This window comes from Myotis myotis, unplaced genomic scaffold, assembly GCF_014108235.1.
Source record: "Myotis myotis isolate mMyoMyo1 unplaced genomic scaffold, mMyoMyo1.p scaffold_m19_p_1, whole genome shotgun sequence".
NCBI classification, from domain to species: domain Eukaryota; kingdom Metazoa; phylum Chordata; class Mammalia; order Chiroptera; family Vespertilionidae; genus Myotis; species Myotis myotis.
The window spans coordinates 159,897,880-159,924,628 of NW_023416313.1; the positions used below are offsets into that span (position 1 = coordinate 159,897,880).

General features: G+C 40.2%; 1 protein-coding gene across 3 annotated transcripts in view; it reads left to right on the forward strand.

Moving 5' to 3' along the window:
* The window catches only part of RTF1 (RTF1 homolog, Paf1/RNA polymerase II complex component), a 63,019-nt gene that overhangs the window by 31,834 nt on the left and 4,436 nt on the right, over window positions 1–26,749 (forward strand). For 2 of the 3 annotated variants that reach the window (XM_036297903.1, XM_036297923.1), the window contains 13 exons: window positions 4,746–4,893; window positions 7,134–7,338; window positions 8,108–8,222; window positions 9,722–9,833; window positions 21,257–21,392; window positions 21,867–22,044; window positions 22,524–22,606; window positions 24,068–24,155; window positions 24,254–24,361; window positions 25,197–25,274; window positions 25,775–25,896; window positions 26,083–26,140; window positions 26,574–26,651. In XM_036297903.1, the coding sequence (XP_036153796.1) occupies window positions 4,746–4,893; window positions 7,134–7,338; window positions 8,108–8,222; window positions 9,722–9,833; window positions 21,257–21,392; window positions 21,867–22,044; window positions 22,524–22,606; window positions 24,068–24,155; window positions 24,254–24,361; window positions 25,197–25,274; window positions 25,775–25,896; window positions 26,083–26,140; window positions 26,574–26,651 (1,509 nt within the window). The remainder of the gene's footprint in view (window positions 1–4,745; window positions 4,894–7,133; window positions 7,339–8,107; window positions 8,223–9,721; window positions 9,834–21,256; window positions 21,393–21,866; window positions 22,045–22,523; window positions 22,607–24,067; window positions 24,156–24,253; window positions 24,362–25,196; window positions 25,275–25,774; window positions 25,897–26,082; window positions 26,141–26,573; window positions 26,652–26,749) is intronic. The other variant, XM_036297913.1, reaches the window with a different exon arrangement.

Here is a 26,749-nt window from a genome sequence, read left to right on the forward strand (position 1 = left end):
GGGACCAAACAAAATTTACATAAGTATCTAGATTCGCTCCTTTTTCCATGGGCGTGAAAAACGAGAACACTCATGAGCGGTCCTTAACAGATGGCATGTGAAACACGAGAGAACTCCTGAGCGGTACGAAATGTGTTAAAGGCTCTTCTTGCCCTAGTCGGGTGGTTCAGTTGGTTCAATCATCACCACATACACTGAAGGGTCACAGGTTTGATTCTCAGTCAAGGGCATGTACCTGCGTTTCAGGTTCAATGCCCAACCCAGTTGGGGCGCATGCAGAAAGCAGCCAATCAATGTGTCTCTCTTACATCGATATTTCTCTTTCTCTCTGTATCTCTCTCTCTCTCTTTCTCACTCTCCTCCCTCCCCGTCCTTTCCACTCTCTCAACAAATCAATGAAAAAAATGTCCTCAGGTGAGGATTAACAACAACAAAAATCGTCCTAGACACCAAAATCTTGCATGGGTTCGGTCCCCGGTTAGGACACATGCGAGAGGCAAGCAATCGATGTTTCTCACATTGATGTTTCTCGCTCTCTTAGAAAAAAATCAATGAGAAACATTCCCGGGCTCTGACCAGGGTAGCTGAATTGTTTAGAGCAAGCATGTCAAACTCAAAGGCTAACCTGGGCCAAATAAATAAGGTTTAAGTTTATGTGGACTGCAAAATAACAAAAGTTACAATTTTCATAGAAATATAGGTTTATTTCGATAGAGACATGCTGAATACAAAGGGCTGAAATAAATGAGTAATCGTTAACATAAAATAATAAAAATTAATATTTTTTTCTTGAACATTAACTTACCAGACATTGAATAACTGCACAAATATTTGTTGTGAGCTTTGAGTTTGACATGCTTGGTTTAGAGCATCATCTCAGTACACCAAGATTGAGGATTAGATCCCCAGTCAGGGCACATACAAGAATCAGCCAATGAATGCATAAATAACTGGAATAACAAATTGATCTTTCCCTCTCTCGATCTATCCCTTTCCTCTCTCTAAAATGAATAAATAAAAATTAAGATAAAAAGACATATCTGCAGGTGAGGATTTAATAAAGAGGTCGTGTTCTTTTTAAAAATATATATTTTTATTGGTTTCAGAGGGGAAGGGAGAGGGAGAGGGAGAGGGAGAGGGAGAGGGAGAGGGAGAGGGAGAGGGAGAGGGAGAGGGAGGGAGAAACAATGAGGAGAGAGAGTCACTGGTCAGATGCCTTCTGCATGTCCCTCACTGGGGATCAAGCCTGCAAACCGGGGATGTGCCCTTGACCAGAAACAGACCTGGGACTTCAGTCTACAGGCTGACGCTCTATCCACTGAGCCAAACCAGCTAGGGCAAGAGGTCGTGTTCTTCTTGAAGAGTAAAAAATAAATAAAAATAAGGAATATTAAAATGACAATAAGTACATATCTATCAATAATTACTTTAAATGCAAAAGGATTAAATGCACCAATCAATAGACATAGGGTTGCTAAATGAATAACAAGTCCCTTACATATGTCTAAAATAGACTCACTTCAGATGGAAAAACACACAGACTGAAAAAAAAAAAAAAGATGGAAAAAATATTTCATGGAAACAAACAAAAAAAATCTGGGGTAGGTAGCAATATTTATACCTGTCAAAATAGAGTTTACAACAAAACCTATAACAAGATAACAAAGGACCCAACAATTCCACTTCTTGGTATTTATCTGAAGAAGCCCAAAACGCCAAATTGAAAAGACATGCACCTATATGTTCATTGCAACATTATTTAGAATAGCCAAAATATGGAAGCAACCTAATTGTCCATCAGTAGATGAATGGATAAAAAGTGGTACATATATACAATGAAATATAACTCAACCATAAAAAAAAAATGAAATCTTGCCATCTGCAACAACATGAATAGACTTAGAATGTATTGGTGCTGAGTGAGATAAGTCAGGCAGAGAAAGACAAATGCCATATGATTTCACTTATATGTGGAACCTAAAAAAACAAAATAAATGAACAAACAGACTGGAAACAGACTCAATGATACAGAAAACATTTGAGGGTTGCCAGATTGCTGGGGAGATAGGTGAAAAAGGTGAAGGGATTAAGAACAAATAGGAAATTGCAGAATAGTCACGGGGAAGATAAGTACAGCATAGGGAAATATAATCAATAATACTGTAATATGTATGACGTCAGGTGGGTACTATATTTATCAGGGTGATCATTTGGGAGGTTATATAAATGTCTTATCACTGGGTTATATACCTAAAACTAATATAATGCTGTATGTTAACTGTAATTGAAAAATAAAAATTATTTAAAAAAAGAAAAGCTATGAAAAAAAGGTAAAAAAAAATTGAAATGGTTGAGAACTAGGCTTTAGAAGAGAGAAGCATTAGGATTTTTATCTAGATAATGATCTAAGTTAAAACGTTTAAGTTTGAGAAGTAGATAAACTTATAAAGAGAAATCATTCACTTTATAGCGCTCTATAACATGTGCTTGTTTTGTTTTTACTTGCCCCTTTTGCCTAGCTCTTGAGTACAAAAATAATGTGGCAATGAAAATAACTAAGATTAAATTTAAATCAGAAGATTAAAATAACATTCTTTCACAGTATTTAATCAAAGTAAACTAGAAGAGCTCATATGGAATATTTCTAAAATGGAAACCTCATCAGAACTACCCCTTTCACCCCCCACAAAAAAAACAAAACAAAACCCACACAAAAAAATTTACTTCTGATATTAGCCATTTTGAGGTAGGAGGTTAACTTATCATCACATTATAGAAGGAGCAAAGACTGTTCTTTTAAATATATATATTAGAGGCCCAGTGCATGAATTCATGCACCAGTGGGGTCCCTTGGCCTGGCCTGTAGGATTGGGCCGAAACTGGCTCTCCGACCTCCCCCAAGGGGTCCCGGATTGTGAGAGGGCACAGGCCAAGCCAAGGGACCCCACTGGTTCATGATTGGTCCAGGGAGGCATGTGGGAGGTTGGCAAGTGGGAGGGACCACAGGAGGGCTCCAGGGCGTGTCCAGCCCATCTCGCTCAGTCCTGATCTGCTGGACTCCAGCAGCAAGCTAGCCTACTGGTCGACTGGTCAACAGCCCCCTCGTGGTCAGTGCACGTCATAGTGACTGGTCACCTAGTCGATTGTCTGCCCCCTGGTGGTCAGTGCACGTCATAGCAAGCAGTTGAGTGGCCTTAGCATATCATTAGCATATCACGCTTTGATTGGTTGAATGGACGACCAGACACTTGGCACATTAGTTTTTATTATGTAGGATTTTTATTGATTTCGGAGAAGAAAGGAGAAATAGAAACATCAGTGATGAGAGAGAATCATCGATTGGCTGCCTCCTGCATGCCCCCCCCACCCCCCTGCCTTTGCCACTGGGAATCAAGCCCGAAACCCCAGCATGTGCCTTGATCAGGAATCAAACCATGACCTTCTGGTTCATAGATTGATGCTCAACCACTGAGCCACATCAGCAATTGAAGTTTCCGTATGTTTATATGTATGAGATCTCCTATTTATGATTCAATTTAAACATATGTCCCAAAAAATGTATACATACACTTTGAATAATTATAAAGGAATTGTTTATTAAAATACATTTCATTTAAAAATTGTGCTATCTGCCCTAGCCAGTTTGGCTCAGTGGATAGGCCTGCGGACTGAAGGGTCCTGGGTTTGATTCCAGCCAAGGGCACATACCTGGGTTGTGGGCTTGATCCCCAGTGGGGGGCATGCAGGAGGCAGCCTGTCAATGATTCTCTCTCATCATTGATGTTTCTATCTATCTCTCTCTCTCTCTCCCTCTTCCTTCCTCTCTGAAATCAATAAAGAAATATTTTTAATAAAATAAATAAATAAAAATTGTGTTATCAGCTGTTAAAGTGTGCATAAGTTTTTTTGGATACCTTGTATATGCAGATTTTTTTTTTTACCCCCACCCAAGGATATATTTATTGATTTGAGAGAGAGAGAGAGAGAAGAGAGAGAGAGAAAGGTCCATGTGAGAGAGAAACATCAGTCAGTTGCCTCCCATACATGCCTCGACCGGGGATTAAACTCTCAACCTAGGTGCCCTGACTAGGAATCAATTATGCAACCTTTTGGTGCATGGGACAATGTTCCAACCAACTGAGCCACTTAGCCATGGCTATGTACATTTTTGTAATAGATGCACACAAATACACACACACACTTATCTACTTTACTTTCTGCCTCCTTGGAGTTGGTCCCCGTGATACCCTGTTAAAGCATGGTCCTCATCCTCTCTTGCTGTGCTTTCTATAATTCTCTTTTGCTGACAAGCTTTATTTCTTGCCTTCTTGGAACCCACTCCAGAACTAAACCATTCTCTGTGTGCTGAACAGAGAATATAGACGTACAACCCCCCAGCAATTACTGCCTTTTCTACTACAGGAAACAGAGAGGGTGGTAATTCTAGGGGTTGATTTCTGTACAACTGAGTTTTTGTTAACTCAGTTGATTTGCCATAAAGTTCTGTTGTGATAAAAAGTGCATTAATTAAATTTTATTGTATCAATTCTGTACTGTCACTAAGAAATTACAAACCATAAGTTATTAAGTTTTAACCAAGATTTCAAAAATTCATATCTTCACATAAAGTAGATTTATTTTGTGTCCAAAACAATTTTGGTGAATGTCACTTTTAACTTTTAAATCTTCCAGGTTTTCCCAAGAAAGTCTCTTTTTCAGTTTCCCTATTTCTTTTCTCTTTGTAGTGGACGTTCGGGAGCAATAAAAATAAGAAGAAAGGAAAGGCCAGAAAAATAGAGAAGAAAGGAACCATGAAGAAACAGGCCAATAAAACTGCTTCATCAGGCAGTTCGGACAAAGACAGTTCAGCTGAGAGCTCAGCCCCTGAGGAAGGTGAGCCAAGTAGCCCAAACCCTGGGAATGAACTCCCACTCTTATCAGGTCAGAAATGGAGGTAAATGTGCATGTATTACAGCAGCTCATAACATTCCAGTGGTCATGGAGCCTTTGAGAATCTAAATGAAGAAAGAAAAACACATGCAGTTCCGAAGATTAATGAGGTCTGTGAACCCCATCCAGGAACCCATGAGGAGTACCTGCATTAGAGTTTCACCTTACTTCCCTGACCTTCCCTTCCCTCTTTCTTATGCATGGTCTGGCTGAGGAGGAAAATCCTTGAACCAATACAAAACTGAGTAAAAAAATGTATTAGGAATTCACTGATCAATTTAATAACTCACTAAAACATTGATTTTTTTATGTCAACTAATAAATGTAGAAGCGATAGAAGAATTACCATTTTTCAGCCATCAGTAATAATTGATTTACTCAAGAGTTACTAATGACTGTTAAACCACTGGGTGAGAGTTTGTTGGGAGTAAGATGTTTACAGTCTCAAAGCGTCTCCCATTATACTTAATAACTACAAAGAAGAAAAAAGTGCCTTTACAATGGAGAAATCTATGGGATACTACCTTAACCAAAAATCCAAATTAATATCACTAGTAATTGGACAAAATGGTATCAGGTGCTTCCTGATGTGATACTTTGAAAAGGACACAATCACTTAGGATAGTGGTTTTCAACCTTCCTAGTGCCGTGACCCTTTAATACAGTTCCTAATGTTGTGGTGACCCCCAACCATAAAATTATTTTCGTTGCTACTTCATAACTGTAATTTTGCTACTGTTATGAATCGTCATGTAAATATCTGATATGCAGGATGTATTTTCATTGTTACAAATTGAACATAATTAAAGCATAGTGATTAATCACAAAAACAATATGTAGCCAAAACCGGTTTGGCTCAGTGGATAGAGCGTCGGCCTGCGGACTGGAAGGTCCCAGGTTCGATTCCAGTCAAGGGCATGTACCTGGGTTTCAGGCGCATCCCCAGTGGGAGATGTGCAGGAGGCAGCTGATCGATGTTTCTTTCTCATTGATGTTTCTAACTCTCTATCTCTCTCCCTTCCTCTCTGTGAAAAATCAATAAAATATATTTTAAAAAAATGTAATTATATATGTGTTTTCCGATGGTCTTAGGCGACCCCTGTGAAAGGGTCATTTGACCCCCAAAGGGGTCGTAACCCACAGGTTGGCGACCCACAGGTTGAGAACCACTGACTTAGGGAGTATTGTTGCCAAAAATTCATAACCTGGATAGTGCTTGATGAAACCAACTGACTGAAATTGGGGATATTTGATAACTGGCTATTTAAGTTTGAATTAATTAAAACTTAAAAATTGAGTGTCTCAGTTGCAGTAGCCACATTTCAGTTGCTCAGCAGCCACATGTGGCTACAGCTCAGATAAAGAATATTTATTACCTCATAAAATTCTGTTAGATAATATTTGGACTTATACTTCTCAAAAATTCAATGGCATGATAGACAAAAAAAAAAAAGGTTGTTGTAGATTAAAGGCTACTAGAGAGACATGGCAATGGCAACCAAATGCAATGTGTGATCCTAGATTGGGTCCCTCTTTGGCTGAAAAGTGGCTATAAAGGACTATGTTAGAACAACTGGTGAAATTTGAATAGGGAGTGTGTTAGATAAAGGTATTCCATCAATGTTAAATTTCTTGAATTTGATAATTGTATAATTGGTTATCTAAAAGACTGTCTTCTAGGAGAAGTGTTTAGGTATAAAGGGTTACAAACTCTGCAACTTTCAGTTCAGCAAAATGAATAATAAAAATGTATATTCATTATTTTATATAAGTAGAGAGTAAATTGGCAATGTTGACAATGTGTAAACCTAAGTTAAAAGATATATGGCCAGCTGGCATGGCTCAGTGGTTGAACATCAATCTATGATGTTCCTCAGATGAGGATTAAAGAAAAAAAAAGTATGGGAATCACTTATTCTTGCAACTTTTTTCTTTAGGTCTGCAATTTTTTCAAAAGTAAAAAGTTTGAATTAAAAAGAACATGCTGGTTTATATTCCAGCCTAAATTTCCCTAACCTGTGCTTGCATTTGCCAAAGGCAGGCCAAAAACTGTTCCCAAGGGAGCAGAGATGGCCATATGCCATTTTACCTAGGAGAGCCAAGGAGTAATGATGATTAACGCTGGTCACCTGTGGCCTGTCTTCTCTAGTAGAGCCTAATCTTCTGTTCGCCCTTTGTGGCAGGTGAAGTGTCGGATTCTGACAGCAACAGCTCCTCCTCCAGTTCAGACTCTGACTCCTCTTCTGAAGATGAAGAGTTCCATGATGGCTACGGGGAAGACCTCATGGGGGATGAGGAGGACAGGGCTCGTCTGGAGCAGATGACAGAGAAGGAAAGAGAGCAAGAACTCTTCAACCGCATTGAGAAGAGGGAGGTGTTGAAAAGAAGGTAAGGTTATAGTTCCTTAATGAGTAAATAAAATAATAAAATAATTTTCCAAAATTCACATTTGAAGCCCTATCTCTATAGGATTTAATTAATTAAGACTTGATTTATCATTATTATTATTATTGTTGTTAATCCTCTCCGAGGATATTTTTACACTGATTTTTAGAAAGAGGAAAGGAGGGGAAGAGATAGAAAGAGTGAAACATTGATGTAAGAAATAACACATCGATTGGTTGCCTCCTGCATTGGGCCCGACCAGGGCCACCAGGGCTGGGGATTAAGCCTGCAACCGAGGTACGTGTCCTTGACCAGAAATCAAATCCGGGACTCTTCAGTCTGCAGGCTGACGCTCCATCCACTGAGCCAAACCAGCCAGACTATATTCAATATTTTTAAATATATATTTTATTCATAGAAGAAGAAAGAGGGAGAAAGAAATGGAAACATCAATGATGAGAGAGAATCATTGATCTGCCGCCTCCTGCATGCACCCTACTGGGGATCGAGCCCACAACCTGGGCTTGTACCCTGACCAGAAATCGAACCATGACCTCCTGGTTCATAGGTCAATGCTCAACCTCTGAGCCACACCAGCCGGGCTATATTCAATGTTTTTTATGGTACTTGTACATTGGAGTTTCTTAAAGGAAGCAGAAAACGTTTATTAACTCCTCCCCCCTACTTACTTCCTTTCTCCTGTCTAATAGAAATCAGTCATTACAAATATTTAATTGCAACTTAAAACAACAAATAAATATCTTTTAATCAGATTTGAAATTAAGAAAAAACTAAAAACAGCCAAAAAGAAAGAAAAGAAAGAAAAAAAGAAAAAGCAAGAAGAGGAGCAAGAAAAGAAAAAGCTGACACAGATTCAAGAATCTCAGGTAGGAGATTCAATGGACCTCATTATCGGAAGAATAAAATCTGTTTTGAGTTCGTGTGTTTATATTAATCAGCCTAAGTCAGTTAGTGCATGACTATTACATACTGTCTTCATTCTCTAGATATATCATTTCACCCTTAGCTGCACTGTTTAATTCCTTAGGAATCCTTCACTCAAGTCTGCATTTAAAAAGCAGCTTAACTGATGTGTGAACAGCCTCTAAGGAAAAGTTGGTAAATATCCTCCTGTCCAAGGTAGCCAGTTGGTTAGTTATGTTTACTCAGTCAGGTGTACGTCATCCTGTACTTGGTTGTAAAAGTAGCTGGGAAAATTAGTCATCTCTGCATTCGTCACAAAAAGCTTTGTTGATAATATCAGCAAATATTGGCTATGATCTAGGATGTCCTTGAAAGTGCTTATTCCTGATCTAATGAACAAAATAACCTGAGGAACAAAATAGGTCCAGAGGCATGGGTGTGTGGAACAGACTGACAGATCTCAGAGGGGAGGGGGTTGGGGAGGCCGGGAAGAGATTAATCAAAGAATTTATATACATGCATGGCATAGCCCATGGACACAGACAATAGTGTGGTGAAGGCCTGGGGTAGGGCAGGGGCTGGGAAGAGATGGGAAAAGGGAGGGCAGGATGGGGGACATCTGTAATACTGTCAACAATAAAAATATATATGTACAGTAGGTCCTCAGGTTATGTCGGAGATCCGTTCCTATGGCGCGATGTAATGTGATTTTTGCTGTAAGTCGGAACCCACCTGCATAAGCACCTACGTCACTCACATGGAGTACATACACAGTAGTAATGAAGTGAAACAGTAGAAAAAAAAAAAGATAACAATTCCTGATCTTTACTTGTGGTAAATAAATAATAAAAAACATAAAGCACATATGTAGAAATGACGGAACTTTTTATATATATATATAAATAAATGGGAGATGGTGACGTAACCATGAGACGACGTACATCGAGTCCGACCTAACCCGAGGACTCCCTGTATATATATTTTACATATATTTTAAAAAGTGCTCATTCCTATAATTCTTAGGCTTTCTGTTTATTAGGCAGGGAAAATGGGGGCTGACTCTACTGCTCTATCCTCTTTGTCCACAAGAGGATGCTCTTCCCCTTTAAACAAGTTTCCGTTTCTATAGCCAATATAGATTCACAGTGAAGAACTAAATAGTTAATTGTTGGGTATAGACCTGGGGTGGGCAAACTTTTTGACTCGAGGGCCACAATGGGTTCTTAAACTGGACCGGAGGGCCGGAACCAAAGCATGGATGGAGTGCTTGTGTGAACTAATATAAATTCAAAGTAAACATCATTACATAAAAGGGTACGGTCTTTTTTTTTTTTTTTTTTTTAGTTTTATTCATTTCAGACGGGCCGGATCCAGCCCACGGGCCGTAGTTTGCCCACGGCCGGTATAGACAGTCATAGCCAGTTGGTAAAAAGAGCCATCCTACATATCTTTCCCTTCCCAGGTAACATCCCACAACAAGGAACGGCGTTCCAAACGGGATGAGAAACTAGATAAAAAATCTCAAGCCATGGAGGAGCTAAAAGCAGAGAGAGAGAAACGGAAGAACAGAACAGGTAAGTGGGGAAAATATAATGCTACTTGGTGTCTCTGATCATATGATTTGACTTCCTAGTGCTCTTTTTTTTTTAGAGGGTTTTTGTTTGTTTGTTTTAATTTTTTAAGAACTGCCAGACTTTTTCCAAAGTGGCTGCATCATTTTATTTTATTTATTTATTTTTTAAATATTTTATTGATTTTCTACAGAGAAGAAGGGAGAAGGATAGAGAGCCAGAAACATCGATGAGAGAGATCGATCAGCTGCCTCCTGCATGCCCCCCACTGGGGATGTGCCCACAACCAAGGTACATGCCCTTGACCGGTATCGAACCTGGGACCCTTCAGCCTGCAGGCCGACGCTCTATTCACTGAGTCAAACCGGTTCGGCCCTAGTGCTCATTTTTATTTTTCCCCCTTTTTAGCTCTTTATTATGGGAAGTTCCAAAAACATACAGAGTATAGTGTAATGAACCTACATGAACCCATCATCATCCAGCCTCAACAGTCAACTCATGGCCAATCGTTTTGTTTGTTTTGTTTTGTTTTGGAGGAGTTATAATAAAAATGTTTACTTAGGTTTGATCAGTACAGGTAAGATATACTAGAGTCACAGAGCAATATGCATTGACAGGGCACAAGAGTTCATAAAAAGAATAACTTTGCACACAAATGTCTTAAACATTCATTCAGTCACCCAAAGAGAAAATGCACAGGTGTATAGTGGAAAAAACTGTGTCTAACACTAAAACTACCATGGGACTCCATCAGCAAGTCCAACGTTAGTGATAAAACTACTGTGCTGGGCAAACTTGGCAATCATAACCCACATCTATTCAAACAAGTCTGAATGGTGCATAAGAATAGTAACAGCAACTCATGGCCAATCTTGTTAAAACTATACTTCCTCTTCCATCAGGTTATTTTATTTTTTTATTATGTTTTTTATCATCAGGTTATTTTAAAGTAAATCCCAGCATCATTATATTTCAATCATAATTATTTCAATACATTGAAATATATTGAAAAGATAAAGGCTCTTATTTTAAATATAACTATAATGCTGATACATTACCCAAAAAATAATAACAATGAATCCCTTACCATTTTATTCCTTTATACAAATATCTAGTCAGTCTTTAAATTTCTCTAGTTCTATAAAATATACTAATCTGATCATTTGAATCAGTATATAAGTAAAATCCACACATTGTTATTTGTTAATAATCCTTGAAGTCACTTAATCTATAGGTTTTCCTGTCAATCTCTTTTTTAGCTAGCCCTTTTCAGTTTATTTGAAGAAACTGGGTCATTTATCTTGTAGTTTTTCATAGATGCTGACTATATCACATTAGTGGTGGTGAATGTGTTTTTCTAGTCCCTTGAATTTCCTGTAATTTGTAGTTAGAGAATTGGACAGATTTGGATTTGTTTTGTTTCTATTTTGGTTTTTTTTGGAAGACTAAGTTTTAGGTAGTGATATATTATACCAGGGGACCCAGAGTATCTGCTTGTCTTTCATTTTGTGATACTACCGGCTGTCACTTAACTATTACCACAATAATGTGAAATAACAAACTGCCCCAAACTCAGATAAACAATCATTTGTTCTTACTCATGCATCTGCCATTCAGGTAGGGGTTGCTTGATATACAGGTTTAGATGGGATTGCTCCCAAGTTTCAGGATAGAAGCAGATCTGTTTCACCTCTCTCTCTCCCGCCTCAGACCAGTATAACTAGGGCACATTCTTCTCGTGGTGATGGCAGAAGTATAATAGGGGCAAGCAGAAACATGAGATGCCTCTTATGGCCTAGACTTGGAATGGACCGTGTCAGATGTGTGCACGTTCCATTGGCCAGAGCAAGTCACATTACCAAGTCCAACATTAATGGCTGCGAGGAACTTCACACTGAGTCACATGGCAAAGAGCATGGGTATAAGAACGGTGAAGTATTGGTAATAGTAAAATGTTCTATCCCAACAGCCATTGTAATCATTACCTAGATCATTTAATTTATTATGAATTGCAAAAGGGTGATGTTATAAGCTATTATTCTTTCTTCATTTATTATCTTGGGTTTACTTCTATAAAGAGAAGCTACTCATCAGCTATTTAGTTACCACTAGGTACTATTTTTTATAGGAAAGGCAGAATAAATGCTGGATATTTTTTTTTTGCTTTACTAGGTTTTAAAAGAAAGATAGTTCCTTGACAACTTCCAAAGGTGACCAGTGAGGTTCGTTTCTTTATTTTGAATATCGTTATGAACTCATGGATTTTAAGATACTTCATACATTTCAATCCATTGCAGTAATTAATATGGAGATTCATATCGTTCCATCTTCAACCAGTGGTAGCCTAAGTCCTTTTGATATGAGACTCCAGTAGTTTTTAACAGTTTTCTTGCTTTCTGAATTTGGAATCAGCCATTTCTCTAAGGAACTCTGGTTCCTTTTTCATGAGAAATTGTATGTGGACACCACAGTCTAGATCCAACAAGTGTTCATACTAATGGGTTGACTATTATGTCTAAGTCTTTTCAGTGTACAGAGCTTGGTTTGTTTTTTTAATTATTTTTAATTACAGTTGGTGTACAGTATTATATTAGTTTTAGGTGTACAACCCAGTGATAAGACATTTATATAATATAACTTATAAAGTGATTACCTCAATAAATCTAGTACACATCTACACATCTGACATCATACATAGTTATTGCTATATCATTAACTATATTTCCTGTGCTATACTTTTTGTCCCCATGTCTATTCTGTAACTACTAATTTGAACTCCCAATTTGTGCTCCTTCTCCCTTCGCCTTTTTCACTCATTCCCCCAACCATCTGGCAATCGTCAAAATGTTCTCTGTATTATTGAGTCTGTTTCTGGTCTGCCTGTTCATTTATTTTATTTTTTATATTCCACATATAAGTGAAACATATGACATTTGTCTTTCTTTGTCTGGCTTATTACATTCAATACAATACCTTCTAGGTCCATCCATGTTGTTGCAGATAGCAAGATTTCATTCTTTTTTTAATGGTTGAATCATTTCATTTTATATATATACCACTTTTTTATTCATTCATCTATTTTTTAATTTATTTCAGAGAGAGGAAGGGAGAGGTATAGAAAGATAGAAACATTGATGAGAGTGAATCATCAATTGGCCATGTCCTGCCCCACCAGGGACTAAGTCTGTAACCTGGGCATATGCCCCAACTGGGAATCGAACTCTGACTTCTTGGTTCATGGGTCAAAGCTCAACCACTGAGCCATACCAGCCGAGCTATCCATTCATCTGTTGATAGATGCGTAGGTTGCTTCCATATCTTGGCTATTGTAAATAATGCTGCAATGATTATATATAGATGCATGTCTTTTCATTTTAGTGTTTTGAGTTTCTTCAGATAAATACCCAAAAGTGAAATTGCTGGGTCCTTCATTACAGCCTCTTATAGCCTATGTCTGTTTGTTTTTTGTTTTTGTTTTTTTAAATTTCTCCACCATTTTCATATATATATATATATATATATATATATATATTTTTTTTTTTTTTTTTTAAGAAATTATTTTTACTTTTTTTTATTTTTATTGATTTCAGAGAGGGAACTGAACCAGCAACCTTTCAGTGAACCGGCAACCTTTTAGACAACATCCAACCAACTGAACCACACTGGCTAGGGCAGCCTTTTTGTCGTTGTTGTTTTTATTGATTTTACAAAGAGAGGAAAGGAGAAGGAGAGAGAGAAGCATTGATGGGTTGCTTCCCATTCGAAACCCGACCAGGGATTGAACCCACAACCTAGTATGTTCCCTGACTGGGATTTGAACTGGTGACCTTTCAGTGCAAGGGATGTTGTTCAACCAGCTGAGCCATAGTATCCAGGCATTATAGGTTTTATTTTAAAGTCTATTTTCTGTGGTATAAGCATTGCTACACCAGCTTGTTTATTTGTTTCCATTTTTAAGAAATAACTTTTCCATCCCTTTCTTTCAGTCTGTGGCTTCTTCTTTATATACTTAGCTATAGGACTTCACTTTAGCTAAATTTCAGGTGGTTGTGATAGGATGCAAGTACCACATTTACTTAGTCACCATCTTGTCTCTGAATTTCTTTTTTGTTTTTTAAGAATAAAACTTATCAGGAGCCTCATACTGAATAAGTTCATTTCAAAATTTGGATGCCAAGATTTTTTGTTTTGTTTTTCATAACAACTTTATGAGCTATAATTAATGTACTATACTATTTATTTAAAGTATACAAGGCAGCCGAAACCGGTTTGGCTCAGTGGATAGAGCGTCAGCCTGCGGACTGAAAGGTCCCAGGTTTGATTCCAGTCAAGGGCATGTACCTGGGTTGCGGGCACATCCCCAGTGGGAGATGTGCAGGAGGCGGCTGATCGATGTTTCTCTCCCATCGATGTTTCTAACTCTATCTCTCTCCCTTCCTCTCTGTAAAAAATCAATAAAATATATGTTTTTATTTTTTTTATTATATTTTATTGATTTTTTACAGAGAGGAAGGGAGAGAGATAGAGAGTTAGAAACATCGATGAGAGAGAAACATCGATCAGCCGCCTCCTGCACATCCCCTACTGGGGATTTGCCCGCAACCCAGGCACATGCCCTTGACCGGAATCGAACCTGGGACCTTTCAGTCTGCAAGCTGACGCTCCATCCACCGAGCCAAACTGGTTTCGGCTTAAAAAATTAAAAAAAAAAAAAGTATACAAGGCAGTTGCTTTTAGTATATTCACAAAGCTGTGCAGTAAAACTCAATGGCTTTTAGAATATTTTATTATCCTAAAAAGAAACCCCCTTGCTAGTAGCCATCACCTTCCCAGGTCTATCATCCCCCAGCATTAATTTACTTTCTAGCTCTATGGATTTGCCTGTTCTAGACATGTCATAGAAATGGAATCACACAATATATGGTCTTTTGTGTCTGACTTTTTTCACTTAACATAATATTTTCTAGGCTCATGCATGAGATAGCATATGTCAATACTTCTTCCTCTTTATGTCTGAATAATATTCCATTTTATGGATAAGTGCATTTTATTTATCCATTGACCTTTTGATGGACATTTGGATTATTTCTGCTTTTTTTTACTACTATAAATAATTCTTCTATGAACATTTGTGTATAGATTGTTGATTAGACCCATGTTTTTAATTACTCTTAGGTATGTAGTACTTAGGAATGGAATTGTGTGGTGTGTTTTTTTTCCTTTTATTGATTTGAGAGAAACATCAATTTGTTGTTTCACTTATTTATTTTTTAAAAATATTTTTATTGACTTCAGAAAGGAAGTGAGAGGGAAAGAGAGATAGAAATGTCAATAATGAGAAAGAATCATTGATCGGCTACCTCCTATACACCCCCACACTGGAGCCTGCAACCCGGGCCTGTGCCCTGACCAGAATGGAACTGTGACCTCCTGGTTCATAGGCTGATGCTCAACCACTGGGCTGCACTGGCCAGGTTCCACTTATTTATACATTCATTGGTTGATTGTTGTATGTGCCTTGATCCGGGGATCAAACCCACAATATTTTGCGTATTGAGACAACGCTCTAACCAACTGAGCTACCCAGCTAGAGCAAGACTGGAATTGTTGAAACATATGGTAAATTTGTGTTTGACCTTTTGAGAAACTGCCAGAATGTTTCCCAAAGTGGCTTTACCATTTTGTATTCCCACCAGCAATGTATGAGGGTTTCACTTTTTCCATATCCTCACCAACACTTGTTGTTGTCTTTTTGATAGTAGCCATTCTAGTGGATATGAAATGTGATTGTTATTTGCATTTCTCTAATGATTAGTGATGTTGAGCATCTTTTCATGTGCTTATTGACCATTTGGATAACTTCTTTGATGAAGTTATATCTATTATAGCTTTTGCTCATTTTTTTTGTTGTTTTTTTTTAATATATTTTTTATTGATTAAGATATTACATATGTGTCCTTGTCCCCACATTACCCTCTACCCCCCCACCCACCCCCCGCTCATGCCCTCACCCCCCCCGTTGTCCATGTCCATTGATTAGGCCTATATGCTTGCATATAAGTCCTTTGGTTGATCTTTCCCCCTTACCCCCACCCTCCCCTACCTTCCCTCCAAGTCCTGACAGTCCAATCAATGCCTCTCCGTCTCTGGATCAGTCCTTGTTCATCAGCTTATGTTGTTCATTATATTCCCCAAATGAGTGAGATCATGTGGTATTTATTCGCTCTCCAGTTCCATCCATGCTGTGGCAAATGGTAAGAGTTCCTTTTTCTTCTTCCTCTTCTTAAAGAATACCTTTCAGCATTTCATATAATGCTGGTTTGGTGGTGATGAACTCCTTTAGCTTTTTCTTATCCGTGAAGCTTTTTATCTGACCTTCTATTCTGAATGATAGCTTTGCTGGATAAAGTAATCTTGGTTGCAGGTTCTTGCTATTCATCACTTTGAATATTTCTTGCCAGTCTCTTCTGGCCTGCATGGTTTCTGTTGAGAAATCAGCTGACAGTCGTATGGGTACTCCCTTGTAGGTAACTGACTGTCTTTCTCTTGCTGCTTTTAAGATTCTCTCTTTATCTTTTGCTCTTGGCATTTTAATTATGATGTGTCTTGGTGTGGTCCTCTTTGGATTCCTTTTGTTTGGGGTTCTCTGCGCTTCCTGGACTTGTAAGTCCATTTCTTTCACCAGGTAGGGGAAGTTTTCTGTCATTATTTCTTCAAAAAGGTTTTCAATATCTTGCCCTCTCTCTCCTTCTGGAACCCCTATAATTCTGATGTTGGTACGCTTGAAGTTGTCCCAGAGATTCCTTACACTATCTTCATATTTTTGGAATCTCTTTTCTTTTTTCTTTTTCGGTTGGGTATTTTTTGTTTCTTTGTATTTCAAATCTTTGACTTGATTCTTGGGATCCTCTTGTCTGCTGCTGGATCTCTGTAAATTATTCTTTATTTCAGTCAGTGTATGCTTAATTTCTAGTTGGTCCTTTTTCATGTCCTCCATGGTCTCACTATACTTATTGAGGGATTCATTAAATTTATCGGCGGTTTCCATAAAATTCTTGAAAAACCTTATAAACGTGGCCTTGAACTCTATATCCAATCGTTTGCTTTCCTCCATTTCTGCCATTTGTGACCTGTTTCTTTGTCTCCGCATTTTGGCAGCTTCCCTGTGTTGATAGAGTGGCCCTGCGCGCCAGGTGTCCTGTAGGGCCCAGTAGTTCAGCCTCCCCAGTTACCTGGGGTGGACACTCTTGGTGCACTCTTGGTGCCTTGGTTGTTGTAGAATCACTGGGAGGAATTGACCTCCAGGCCAATTGGCTGTGAGAATCAGCTGTGTCTAAAGTGGGAGAACTTCTGTGCTGAAGACACCCTTCTGGGGCAAGACTTGCTTCAGTGGGGCTTTGGTGCTCACTGAGTCTGCTCCCTGAGTGTGTCCCTTATGGATCTGAGGAGTTGCAGTCTGGATGGTCCCCCTCTGACCACTGGGTACAGTGGCTCCTGGATCTAAGGAGGTGCTAATTCAGCCTCTGCCTGAGGCCACACAGCAGGAGCCACGAAGAGGCTCAGCTGTGAAGCAATGCAAGCCGCTGCGGGGCCTTGGGCCTTCTCTTGGAAGTTCCGAGTCTGCCTGGCTCGGCTGCAGTTAGGTACATTCACATGCAAAAGCCTCTGCCGCAGCCTGGGTGGGGCGGGGTCTCAGGGAATCCAAGGGCGGATCAAGGAGCTATGGCTGATTCTCCGCCCGGAGTCGCGGGTCTCAGTGACCCGCTAATTGCTGCAAGCACCTCTGAGGGAAAGCCGCCTTCAAGTTCGCCCGCTGCCGGACAGACCAGCTTCTCCCCGTATGAGTCCTGGGTCCCCAGAGACTTCCCGGAACCGGAGTTCAGAGCAGTCGGGAGCTTGTGATTCAAAAAGACAGCCGCGTCCCCAGGTGCCACCCCCTTCCCTCGCGAGCGCGAGCCGCCGTACCTCTGCACTTCACCTCCGCAGCGCCTCTGGCTCTCAGCGTGCTTTTCTTTCCTTCTAGTTGTAGAATTTACACTCAGCCAGCCTTTCTGTTGTTCTGGATGATGTTTGCTCGGTCCTTTGCGGTAATTTTCAATTGTTGTGTGAGGCGACAATTTCCCGGTGTTTACCTATGCCGCCATCTTAGTTTCTCCCCTTTTGCTCATTTTTTAATCAACTTCTTTGTTGTTGTTGAGTTATAGGTGTTTTTTATATTTTTTGACTATTAATCCCTTATTAAATACAGCCAAACCTTGTTTCTCGAACAATTCGGTTGTCAACCAATTTGTTTCCAAACTGACAACCCTTTGAAGCTGATACCTGAGAATGACAAAAAGTGTTTCTCAGGCATCAGAGATAATGCTTTTGTTGCTGGTGAAATCAATATCAAGGATTATCACAATTTTAAAACATAAAAAGGCCATCAAGAGTGCTAATGTTGCCCAGCTGGTGTGGCTCAGTGGTTGAGCATTGACCTATGAAACAGGGGTCAAGGTTATATCCCCAGTCAGGGTATATGCCCAAGTTGTGACTCAGTCCCCATGCAGGAGGTAGCTGATCAATGATTCGTTCTCATCATTGATGTTTCTATCTCTCCCTCTCTCTTCCTCTCTGAAATCAATAAAAATATATTTTTTTAAAAATCAACAGAATCATTCTGTTAAAAAAAATTTTAAAGAAAAAAGAGTGCTAATGTTGCTAAGTGTGTGAAAGAAACAATGATCACAGACAATGAAAGAGGTAGAAAAACTTGCTGATTTGGAGAAACGAAAAGCAATTAGGCAGTGACAGCTATTTCAGAGGCAGCAATATATGAACAAGCAATGATGCTGCTTGCTGACCTGAAAGACATCCCTGGATTGAACACTAAAAGTGATTCATTTAAGACTAGTAGGGAGTGGTTCAGTAAAATTAATTTTAAAAGTGTTTATAGATTAAACAATACATTAGACATGTACTGTATATAAGAAAGGTTAAAATAGGGAATCATTTGGGGGTCTGGAATGGATTAATTTAATTTATATTATTTATAATTGGAAAAAATGATTCTGTTTTCCACAAATGGCTTCTTGAACAGCCTTCCAGAATTAAGTTCAAGAACCGAGGTTCCACTGTGTATGATTTTCACATATGTCTTCCCCATTTGGTCTTTTTTTTGTTGCTGTTAATCCTCACACACACAAAAAAGATATGTTTTCCATTAATTTTTAGAGAGGAGGGGGAGAGAAAGAGAGAGAAACATGAGAGGGACACATCAATTGGCTGCCTCCTGCACTTGCCCCTACAGGGGCCAGGGAATCTGTAACTGAGATATGTGCCCTTCACCAGGAATCGAACCCACAACCCTTCCCTCCACAGGCCAACACACTAACCACTGAGCAACTGGCCAGGATGGTCTTTTTGCTTTTGATAGTGTTGTTTGATTCATGGAAGCTTTTAATTTTGATGGAAGTATAATTTTTAACTTAATATTTTTCTTTTGTTGCCTCTGCTTTTGTTGTCATATCCAAGAAATTGTTATCCAGTGTCATGAAACTTTTTCCCTAAAGGTTTCTTTTAAGAATTTTATAGTTTTAGTTCTTATATTTAGGTCTATGATCCATTTTAAGTTAATTTTTGTATACAGTTGTAAGGGTCCAACTTCTTTGTTTGTGGGGTGTTTTTACATGTGGGATATCTAATTTTTCCAGCACCATTTTTTTTAAGACTGTTGTTTTCCCATTGAATGGTCTTGACACCCTTCTTGAAAATTATTTGACCATATATATAAGGATTTACTTCTGGGCTTTCTTTTGTATTGGTCTATGTCTATCTTTTTATTGGCTATATTTTAAAGTCGCTTGTTATAGTTCCTTTTTGTGTGGTTGTGTCATCAAATGAATACTTTACTTCATTCATTTTGCTTGTGATGTATAGAAATTACTTTTTATTATTTTGTTTTATAAAATACAAGGTTCCAAAGTAAAATCTACTAAATAAGGTATATTCAGAAAAGTTTAGCACTATACCTTTCTATTTCACCCCTTTCCTTCTTCCCATAAAAGGTAACCACTTAGAAAAATTTTTTTATCTTTCCTTTTCCCCCCCTAAACAAAAGGACACAGATTCACCTACTGTCTTAGATTAATGGTAGCACTCCATACACACTTTTCTCTACCTTGCTTTTTCACTTTACTATATATCCTAGAAATCACTCCTTATATTTTATGTCGAGCAGCAGTTGATAAACTACCTTTTTGTAAATAATATTTATTGGAATACAGTGATGCCCATTTGTGTCATAATTATCTGTAGCTGCTTTCTATTTAAAGTTTTACTCAAAGATTCTCTGAAGTCATCATAAAATTTCCCCCCATCTTTCCTGACCATCGTCAAGTATCTTAAGTGCAATGAAAAACAATTGTCGGTACAATTGGTGACCCTTTCTGCCCACTTAGAAACAGTATTCCAGCCCTTTTTGTGTCTACTGAGGTTTGACATTTAGTGCTTAAATGATTTAACTCGGGTTTAACTCACTTCATTTTTTGTTGTTGTTTGTTTTCCTGTTTGTTTTGTTAATCTTTTTTTTTTTTAATATATTTTATTGATTTTTTACAGAGAGGAAGGGAGAGAGACAGAGAGCTAGAAACATCGACGAGAGAGAAACATCGATCAGCTGCCTCCCGCACACTCCCCACTGGGGATGTGCCCGCAACCAAGGCACATGCCCTTGACCGGAATCGAACCCGGGACCCTTCAGTCCGCAGGCCGACGCTCTATCCACTGAGCCAAACCGGTTTTGGCTGTTTTGTTAATCTTAACCCAAGGATATTTTCCCATTGATTTTTTTTAAAGAAAATGGAAGGGCCCTAGCCGGTTTGGCTCAGTGGATAGAGCATTGGCCTGCGGACTGAAGGGTCCCAGGTTCAATTCCGACCAAGGGCACATGTCTGGATTGTGGGCTCAATTCCCAGTGGGGGACGTGCATGAGGCAGCCAATCAATGATTCGCTCTCATCATTGATGTTTCTATCTCTCTATCCTTCTCCCTTCCTCTCTGAAATCAATAAAAATATATTAAAAAAAAAAAAGAAAATGGAAGGGATGGGGAGAGACACAGAGAGAAAAACACTGATGTGAGAGAGACACATCAACTGGTTGCCTCCTGCACCCCCTCTGACTAGGGCTGGGGATCGAGCCTGCAACCAAGGTACATGCCCTTGACTGTATTTGAACCTGCGACCTTCAGTCTGCAGGCCGATGTTCCACCCATTGAGCCAGACTGGCCAGGGTCTCACTTCTTCATGTATCCAAATCATCACAGTCCAGTTCCGAGCAGATGGAGCTATCAAGTCATTTTCAATGTGTTAGTTCTTTTTCAAAGATGAAGAATGTTCCAGTTTCTCACTGAGAGAAGCTAAGTAAACATTTTCCCTTTCTTTTTAGCTGAGCTCCTCGCCAAAAAACAGCCATTAAAAACCAGTGAGGTATACTCTGACGATGAGGAGGAGGAGGAAGATGACAAATCCAGTGAAAAGACAGACCGCTCATCCCGAACATCATCCTCTGATGAAGAAGAAGAGTAAGCTTGTGTACATTTTGGTCTGGTAGTTGGGACAGGTGGGTTCTTTGAGGAGAAGCTTAGTGTAGTTTCCACAATCTCCCTGTTTGGTCTCTGAATGTTGTTTGGTCCAGGACCCTGAATTGTGGAGCTGAGTTCCCTGTACATTAGCCCAGACATATGTTCCTGCCTATAGCTCTTGGCCTGAAGCCCTGGACTTTTCATTTGGGCCCAGGAGGTAGAACTGACATCACGTCACCCCCATGGCCAGATGCTTCCATTTGTCTTCTTACTCTAATAGGTGATCTGGGAAGGTGGCAGCCTTATCAGCACAGCTCACAATACTGGTTAATAACAGGATTCTGTGACCACTCTTTCCTGTCAGTTCATTTATTTCTCCTACTGCCTTCATCACATGTACTTTGACTTTGTTAAGTTTTATCTGGATCAGTTTTTATGATGAACACTTTTCCCAGTGCCCTTCGTTCCTCACAGGAAAGAAGAGATCCCTCCGAAATCACAACCAGTGTCCTTACCCGAAGAACTGAATCGGGTTCGATTATCACGGCATAAGCTGGAACGTTGGTGTCATATGCCCTTCTTTGCTAAAACTGTCACAGGATGTTTTGTACGGATTGGCATTGGAAACCACAACAGCAAACCAGTTTACCGGGTTGGTGTTTCTTTCCTTGGACAGTTATCCATGTTTTAAATATAATTACTCTCTAAGAGATACTGCATAAATCTGTCACTCTTCTAGTCCCGTTTGTTCTGGGTTGTATGGTCTTACCATATCTTACCCTGGAAAGCTTGGCAGTGGGAACTGACCTCCATGATCTTTATATTTGATAAAACTGACCTCTGGAATTCCAAGTACCTCCCCCAATAGGTAGGATTAAGTTGGAGGGGAAGCTTCTCAGGAGCCCCACAGGCTAACTGCCTCCTCCCCTGGTGCTCGCTTACTCTGCACATGGGCTCCTGGTGTTTGGCCATCAGTTCTAAACCTGAGAAAGGTGCCCAGGACACCTTTCAGCTGTGGACTCCTCTCAGTGCAGGGTCACTCGTCTGCAGTCGGTAGGTAGATAGAGCCAAAGAGAGAGTTGTGTGGAGAGCTGACTCTGTTTTGAATATTGTCTCTGTCCTTTCTCTTAGGTTGCTGAGATCACGGGTGTTGTGGAAACCGCCAAGGTTTACCAGCTTGGTGGCACCAGAACAAACAAAGGGCTACAGCTACGGTAGGAGGGGTGTTCCTGTGTGGCCACTTCTGCTCCCATTGCAAACAGGCACTGCTTGTGTGGGCTGTTACTCTCTCCCAATGTGATGGTTTTCTGGGACTTTTATTATGCTGTTGCCTGGAGAGAAAGTAGGATATATGTCTCTCCTAGGGGAAATCAGAGATACGAAGTGGTAGGACATATAGAAGTAAAAAGTCAGGTTGTAAGACCACCTCCTCGCAGAGCCCAACAAGCATTTCCTGAGCATGATCAGGAGGCTTGCTTTCTAGACGTGGCACTGGCACTAACTACCCTGATCTTTGACAAGTCAGGTCACCTTTCTGGACTTAGTTTCCTCTTCGGTAACATGATACTTACTGAATGTCTGCTATGTGCCATTGTTCTGAGTATCAGGATAGCAGTGACAACAAAATACACACACACAAATCCCGGCCCTCTTGGCTCCTGAAGATTCTAAAGCCCCACATTGGTATAGAAGCAGTTTGCCAGGACCACTGCCAATGGCAGGTAGCAGACATTGCTCTGCCGTGGCCTAACTCGCTCTCTACGAGTCCTCCCCATTCCTTCTCCCATCCCCATTATCTCCATTGCTCTGTTTGAAAAGAACCAATTGGGGAGGGCAGTGGCCATGATGTGCAGCAAGTGACTGTCTCTAGGACAGCAGTTCATCAGATATTTACATTGTGATTCATAACAGTAGCAACATTACAGTTATGAAGTAACAACAAAAATAATTTTATGGTTGGGTCACAACATGAGGAACTGTATTTAAAGGGCCAGAAGGTTGAGAACCACTGCTCTAGGAGAATGGCACTGATTCACTTAACTTTGTCAGCACAGGGGTCAGTAGAAAGACAGTGTTCTTCCTCTCCAGGGAATATATCCATGGTATCTCATATTCTGGAGGCCAATTGACTGTGACAAATTTTATTATAAATGGACTTTTGAAGTACCAGGCCAAGTCCATAGCTTTCTTTTTTTAAATTTATTTTTAATTTTTATTGATTTCAGAGAGGGAGAGAGAGAGAGAGAGAGAGATGGAAACATCAGTGATGAGAGAGAATCCTTGATCATTTGCCTCCTGCATGCCCCCTACTGGTGATCAAGCCTGCAACCCAGGCATGGGCCCTGACTTGGAATCAAACCAAAAACCTCCTGGTTCATAGGTCAGCACTCAGCCAGAGGCAGCCAGCTGGGCTGATTCTTACTCTTGGCTGCACATTAGAACAACCTGGGAGGCTTTGTTTGTTTGTCAATTTCAGTGCCTGGTTCCTACTCCCAGAGATTCTTATTCAGTTTATCTACAAAGGTGCTTTGACACTAGAATTTTTATAAATCTTGATGATGCTAAAGTGTAGCCAGGATTGAGAACCACAGATATAGATGATACACAGTCCGGTAGGGTTGCTTTGCTGGTACTTGTCAACATATTCTTGGAGATGCTGTCTCTTTCTTATGTAGGCATGGCAATGACCAACGGGTATTCCGCCTAGAGTTTGTCTCAAACCAAGAATTCACTGAAAGCGAATTCATGAAGTGGAAAGAAGCGGTAAGTGGGCAGACAACACCTAGCTGTTCCTGAAAACGGTTACAGCGTTCCTTTCCAAAATTACTTATTATATAACCTTTTATCATGTTTTGGTCCAGATGTTTTCTGCTGGCATGCAGTTGCCCACTCTAGATGAAATCAATAAGAAGGAATTATCTATTAAAGAAGCTCTTAATTATAAATTTAATGATCAAGACATTGAAGAGGTAAGAAAACTGATACTTCAGAGCCTAGCGGTTCATCAAGAACCAGTGTTAGAGAAGAGCATGACTTTTCCCTCCTTACATCATTTTTTTTAATCCTCACCCAAGGATATCTTCCATTGATTTTTAGAGAGCGTGGAAGAGAGAGGGAGAGACAGAGATATTGATGTAAGAGAAACACATCAATTGGGTGCCTCCTGCAGGGGCCCCAGTGAGGGCCCGGGCTGGGGAGGAGTCTGCAACCGAGGTACATGCCTTTGACCGGAATCCAACCTGGGACCCTTCAGTCTGCAGGCCGACGCTCTAGCCACTGAGCCAAACTGGCTAGGGCTCCCTTCCTTACATCATGGTGTTTTTAGCTGTGCTGTTATTGCATGAGGATGAGGGAATGCTGATACTGCTCTCTTATTATTTATAGTTTATCAGAGTATTTTCTATACATTCTCATTTGAAGTTCTAGACTATAGAAGTGTATTCAGGATTCAGGGATCTGTATTCTGCTAGGGTTGGTCCTTCAAGAGTTTTTTTTCCTCCAAAATATTTTGGTAAAATTCTTTGATCTCTGTTCTCTTGGACAGTGGCTAGCCTTACAGTACCAGGCCTCTGGGCTGCTGCTGTTTATTGGTGCATGTTCCTTCAGACTGTCCCAGAAGAATCTCCGTGACCCCGGAAGCAGCATAGTACCCCTTGGAATGAACTCGCTCTCTCTGGGGCATGACACTGCTGTAGGAAGAGCAGCCCCCCTTTAACTAGCTGCTTGCCTCCAAAATGGGCTCACTTAGCCTCTCCAAAAATAGTTTAGGAATACCTCACTGCTGGTATCTCCTCTCTGGTACAGATTGTAAAAGAGAAAGAAAGGTTCAGGAAAGCTCCGCCTAACTATGCCATGAAGAAGACTCAGCTGCTAAAGGAAAAGGTAAGGACTTGCTCTCAGACCTCTTTCCTTGTCCTCTGAGGCTGTGTGAGAATCAGACTTGTTCACCCTGGCGAGTCAGCAGAGGCAGGATTTTCCTTTCTATAAACTGAAACTGATCTTGCTTGTTCTTTTCGTCTTACTTTCTAATCACTTCAGTTTCGTGTGTGATCAGATAGACCCTAGGGTAGTATCAGTCTAGGTCTGAACAGATGGATTGTCTTGCCACGCCCAGCTGCAGTAGGTGGTTTCCATTCTTCATATCAGGATAGGGGAGCCTTGTTGTAGTGAGTGAGACATATAGGGCCTGCGTTCTGGCGTTAACACTAGCAGAGGCCCAGAGCCAGGTAGCTGTATGGGAACGTGTTACTACTATAAGTTCTAAGTGTTATTTCACACCTCCTGTCATTTGTTCATATCGTGAGGTAGCTTGCCTGTGCGGGAAGTCAGGTGACACGTGATACAAATTGTAGCCAAAATCACACACTTTTCTCCCTGTGCAGGCCATGGCAGAGGACCTGGGGGATCAGGACAAGGCCAAACAAATCCAAGACCAGCTGAATGAGCTGGAGGAGCGGGCAGAGGCCCTGGACCGCCAGCGGACCAAGAACATATCTGCTATTAGGTGTGTTACAGAGCCTGTTTTGATTGGGTTCCTATCCTTGGTCCACAAACCTTGCCACAGTGATCAGGTGAGCCTGTGGCCTTGTACACGCTGTGCTGCACTGGCTCCTCACCTCTCTGAGGTCAACTCAGTGGTTCCCTTCCTCGCTTCACAGCCCACTGACTCATTCCTCTTCTTCACCCTTAGTTACATCAACCAGCGGAACCGGGAATGGAATATTGTGGAGTCTGAGAAGGCCCTTGTGGTGAGTAAGACAACTTTATCTGGATCATTGAACATAATTTCAGATAGTAAAATGATATGAAATCCTCTCTACATCTTACTTGGGTTTATTTTTTAAATTATTGCAATAATGTGTTCACTTAACACATATGTGCTCTGTACGTATGTATACATACACCCATTCAGTTTATATATTAATTTATAATGAAAAGCAGCAGTCTTCTGCTATGTCTTACCCCTCCCCATCCTTAGATTCTTCCACAGGTATTTATCTGTTTCCAGTTTTGTTCCTTAGGTGGTTGTCCCCATGTCTGCTTTGGTATTCTTGAGGGGAAAAGAGGGATAGACAGCTTTGACTTTTTCAGGCCCTTGCAAAGACTGTTACTTATATGTGAGCTCATGATGAGAGGGGGGGAAAGGAGACACCGTTCTGTAATGCATGCTTTCTGTTTCAGGCTGAAAGTCACAACATGAAAAACCAACAGATGGATCCCTTTACCAGACGGCAATGCAAACCTACCATCGTTTCTAATGTGAGTGCCTAAAGAGGACGTTTTCACGCAGGACCTGCATTCTGGGACATAAAATGAGTTCCATTAGGACAGTGGTCGGCAAACTGGCCCCTTGAGTG